A 5180-nucleotide genomic window follows, 5' to 3' on the forward strand; every position below is an offset into this window, starting at 1 on the left:
TATATTCATATTATCTACTAGAACCCTTGTTCGGACATATTTCTGTAAGTTACAGGTCTACAATTTAAAAAAAAATTTCATGAAAAACAGTGGATCACTTTTGGTACAGAAATCTAGACCTCAGTGTAACGCTCAGGAGGTTAATAACATCAGTCCACAAATCCAGTCTCTGTCTTTTTCGGGGAGTTTTAGTCCATAGTGCTTCACCTCACCTCTTCTGTACAGGTGCGATAGAATTGTCACATTCATGTGTGATTAAACATGACGGCCCATTCATTTGAATCATTTGCCTTCAGCACAGCAGCACTTTTCCATCATTGCACCACAGCACACATGTGTGGTGTACAGAGGTCGGCCGGCAAGGTGCGCTGAGGTGCCATTCAGAATGAATTTGCTGCATGGGTTACTGTGTGGGATGTGGTGCAGGTGCAGTGATGTGGTGTGTGGGATTATATTCGGTGCTCGGTGCCTAAAGCACAGCTCCAGGCTAACAGCATGCTTGGGAAATAGGGCTGGGGGGCAGCTATGTATATGTGCGGCTGTGGGAGCAAACATTCCCACAACAGAAGGCATTCATTACCTGCAATGTTGGGGGTGCATTAAAGTGATGGACTGTTTTAAAGCTACATACACATGCTTGTTTTTAAGGGAACCATGTGGTGATATGGCCACTGTTCCGAGGATTATATATTTAAAACCAAGGAAGCACCTGGAGCTCCTATACTTGTTCTGGGTAATCATTTTGTTTTTATAGGAAGGATAAATTCTCCCGGCTGGATGCACTAACTGGCTCCTTGCATGGCCTGACTTGCGCCTGAATTCTAGGGGGTCTATATGTAAACGTTGCCATGTGATCTACAACAACCAATCAGACGGCAGACATTATGTAACAGCGATCCCAGAAATCTGACGATTATTTACTGGTGCAGGAAACACGTAAATGCCCCCATATCAGAAAAGAGGTCATCCCTGGTCAGTCAGTGTGTGCAGGCATTGGGTCCTCACCTTCAGGAACTGCGGATGTTTCATCAGCGAGTGGTCAAACACAAAATAATAGCTGAGGGCTCCAAAGAGAAGGTAGATGATGAAGCCGCCGAGATTGGTGACGATTAGGAGGCTGATGATCTGCCGGATGGATTCATCTTCTGGCCAGGATGCTGGGTAAATGTAGGGGGTGAAGAAGTAATGGTCTGCGGCGTTCAGGACAAGATCCATGGTGGTATCTGAGAGATAACAAGATGCAATGGTTAGTAATGGAGGAGTAATGTGGAAGACATTTCCCAGCTTTTCCAAGGAGCTTCACCAGCTGTAATGAGTGTCAGGCACATACCCAGCACTTATACCCACACGGGTACCTCGGGCACCATTTACCCTGACAGCAAGGGTCTTTGCAGCCAGAGGGAGCAGACTTGGACTAGCAATGGGACCAACAAACTGAGGGCTCATTGCTGCTAGTTTGTTGCAGTAACACAATGAGGGGTGAAGCACAGAACATGCAACGGGATGACATTTTTTTATATTAATGGCAGCACAAATGCACTACAGCACAGCGTGCCCTGCCATATGGTGCGCATTAAAATTGCAGCATGCACCATGCATTGTGCTGTAGGGCAGCCACTTTGAATGAGATAACTGTTGAATGCAACGGACAGCAATGCACAACAACGCATGTGACACAGGGAACGAGCCCGGGGATTCCCCAGAACCTCCCTGTGCAATTATACTGTGCATACCTATGTGTGATGACGGGGGTCCCAGGGACCCCCCAACCTGTCCTGAGCTGTGCATACCTATATGAGATGACTGGGCCCCCGGGGACCCCCCCAACCTGTCCTGAGCTGTGCATACCTATATGAGATGACTGGGGCCCCCGGGGACCCCCCCAACCTGTCCTGAGCTGTGCATATCTATGTGTGATGACTGGGGCCCCGGGGACCCCCCAACCTGTCCTGAGCTGTGCATACCTGTGTATTTTAGCTGGGGCCCCTGGGCATGCCTGTGTATTATGGCTGGGACCCCACAGGGGCCCCCCAATATGTCCTGAGCATTGTACGCCTGTGTATTATAGCTGGGCCCCTGGGGACCCCCCAACATGTCTTAAACTTGGCTCCGGGAACTCAATACAAATCCTGAGCTGTGCATACCTGTGTACTATAGCTGGGGCCCCAGGGACCTCCCACCATGTCCTGGGCTGTGCATACCTGTGTGTGATGGCTGGGGCCCCGGGGACCCCCCAACCTGTCCTATTCTGTGCATACCTATGTGTGATGACTGAGGCCCCCCAACCTGTCCTGAGCTGTGCATACCTGTGTTTTATATCTGGCCCCCCCCCCAACCTGTTCAAAGATTGCCATACTTGTGTATAATGGCTGGGGCCCCAGGGACCCCCACCATGTCCTGAGCTTAGCATGCCTGTGTATGATGCTGGGGCCCCGGGGACCGGTGGGGATTTTGTAGGAACCCTGGATAGATCTGTCCATATTTAGCTTGGCCTGGATGTGACAGAACTGGTACCCCTCCCCCAATGCATTTATGGCTGTGGAGCCCGTGACACCCCTTACCCCATTTCTTGTATAGGTGTCACAGGGACAGGAAGTAAAGGATTTGGGGGTCACAGAGGAAAATGAATGCATGAAAACAAATGTAACCCTCCACAGTCCAAGTAAACAATCATTTGTAGACTTTTCTGATTTTCTGGTCTTTCTATACTTAGTACATGTATATTACACACTTGTCTCCTCTTTACATGGCCCCACACACTTCCATTCCCGGTCCTATGACCCCCTGCAGTAGTCAGAGCTCGGCCTTACCCGGTGTCGGTGTCCCCTTGTGCCCGGTGTCGGTGTTTCGGGCCCTGGCAGGTGCGAATGACAGTGGGCGGAGCCTGCGTTCTGTTGTGACAGCGGCGAATGGGGCGTGGACTGATGGACTGATGTGACGTCACCCACCTAGCTCTGGTGAGACGATCGACAGGCTGGCCACGTGACGGCTTGGAAGACGGTAACTGGCTGCTCGGCTGTCTCCAGTCGGTTTAGGACCCGCCTCTTCTAAAGGTGAGAGGGCTGTGAGGGGCGGGGAATGGAAGCGGAATTGTTGCTAAGAAACGAGGCTTTCAGTGAGAATCGGGCGGAGCGTGCTGATGAGGGGGCGTGGTTAGGAGGTGGGTGGCGGAAGCCCGCCAAATTCCAGTCAGGCTTGTGTAGTATTTGTGGGACATCAGTGTATGAGTTGGTTTGTATCTAGTGATATGGGGAGTACCATAGAACAAGGCCATGGAAGGGAATAAAACGCCTCCAGATTTCTGCCACAGAAGATGGGCCAAGCTGTCCTGCCATCAAAGTGATTTATGTATTCAGGCTGTCCACCATAGACCTTAATGGGTGGACTCCAAACCAAAATGGCCTTCACTGATGGAAATGAGCACATTCGGGCCCCAGCTTTTCAACCACAACGTGAATGGGGGCCCTGGGGGGGGGGGGGACTACTACAGAATTGAATGGCTGGACCTCAAACCCAGCTGTCCACCAACCACAGGAGTGAAAGGGACTCCGGGCCAAGATGGCCGCCATCAAAGTGATATCCAGGTCAATCTGTTTACCACAGACATCCGAGAGCAGATGTCGGGCTAAACTGTTCACCATAAAGGTGAATAAGAACACGACTGGCCAAGCTGCCCTCCATAAACGTAAATAAAAAAATGAATAAAAAGACAACTGGAGAAGACTACTATGCAAGCCATCAACTGTAGAAGTGAAGGAGAAGACTACTGGCCAAGCTACGCACCATAGAAATGAATACAAGGACTACTGGCCAAGTCATCTACCGGGGAAGTGATAAGAAAATCAGACAAGCTGTCTACCATAGAAGTCAATGAGATGACATCTGGCCTAGCTGTCCACCATAGAAGTTAATGAGAAGACATCTGGCCTAGCTGTCCACCATAGAAGTTAATGAGAAGACATCTGGCCTAGCTGTCCACCATAGAAGTCAATGAGAAGACAACTGGCCTAGCTGTTCACCATGAAATTCAGTGAGAAGACAACTGTCCAAGCCACCCACCAAAGAAGCCAGTGGGAGGACAACTGGCCAAGCCATCCACCATAGAAGTCAATGAGAATACAACTGGCTAAGCCGACTACCATAAAAGTCAATGACAGGACAACTGACCAAGCTGTCCACTATAGAAGTCAATGAGAAGACAACCGGCCAAGCCGTCCATCACAGAAGTACATGAGAAGATTACTAAGCAAGCCATCCACTATAGAAGTGAATGAGAGGACTAATGGCCAAGTCAACTACCATAGAAGTAATTATACAATTGGCCAAGCCATCCATTATAAACGTAAATGAGAAGACTACTGACCAACACATCTACTGATAAGTGAATGAGAACACCAAGCCACTTACCATAGCAGTGATCGAAAAGACTACTGGCCAAGTCATCTAGTGGAGAAGTGATAAGACAACTGGCCAAGCTGTCCACTATAGAAGTGAATGAGGAGACAACTGGCCAAGCCATTCACTAAAGAAGTCAGTGTGAACACTACTGGTCAAGCCACCCACCACAAAAGTGAATGAGAGGACTACTGGCCAAGCCATCAACCATAAATTTGAATAAGAAGACTTCTAGGCAAGCTATCACTATCTACGTGAATAAGAAAACTACTGACCAAGCCATCAACTATACATGTGAATGAGAAGGCTATTGGCCAAGCTGTCACTATAGAATTGAATAAGAAGACTACTTACCAAGCCATCCACCATATAAGTTATTAAGAGGACTACTGGCCAAGCCATCCACCATATAAGCGATAGAGAAGACAACTGACAAAGCTGTCCACCATAGAAGTAAATAAGAAGACTACTTGCCATGCTGTCCAGGACTGCAGTTAATGAAAGTGCTGTTGGCCAAACCATCCACCAAAAAAGTGAAAAAGAAGACTACTGGCCAAACCGTCCACCATAGAAGTGAATGAGTAGACTTCTGGACAAGCCGTCCACCATAGAAGTGAATGAGAAGACTTCTGGCCAAGCTGTCCACCATAAAAGTGAATGAGAAGACTTCTGGCCAAGCTATCCACCATAGAAGTGAATGAGAAGACTTCTGGCCAAGCCGTCCATCATTGATGTGAATGAGAAGACTTCTGGCCAAGCTGTCCACCTTAGATGTGAATGAGAAG

At 48.7% G+C, this 5180-nt stretch overlaps 1 protein-coding gene across 1 annotated transcript in view; it reads right to left on the minus strand.

Moving 5' to 3' along the window:
* The window catches only part of SC5D (sterol-C5-desaturase), a gene marked incomplete at its 3' end in the record, with an annotated part of 4921 nt that extends 1939 nt beyond the window's left edge, over positions 1 to 2982 (minus strand). Inside the window, 2 exon segments of the mRNA XM_072426171.1 lie at positions 1006 to 1223; positions 2811 to 2982. Of these exon segments, the coding sequence (XP_072282272.1) occupies positions 1006 to 1215 (210 nt within the window).
* Between the last annotated feature and the right edge of the window lie 2198 nt (positions 2983 to 5180).

The sequence above is a fragment of the Pyxicephalus adspersus genome, chromosome 11 (assembly GCF_032062135.1).
Source record: "Pyxicephalus adspersus chromosome 11, UCB_Pads_2.0, whole genome shotgun sequence".
Taxonomy (NCBI): domain Eukaryota; kingdom Metazoa; phylum Chordata; class Amphibia; order Anura; family Pyxicephalidae; genus Pyxicephalus; species Pyxicephalus adspersus.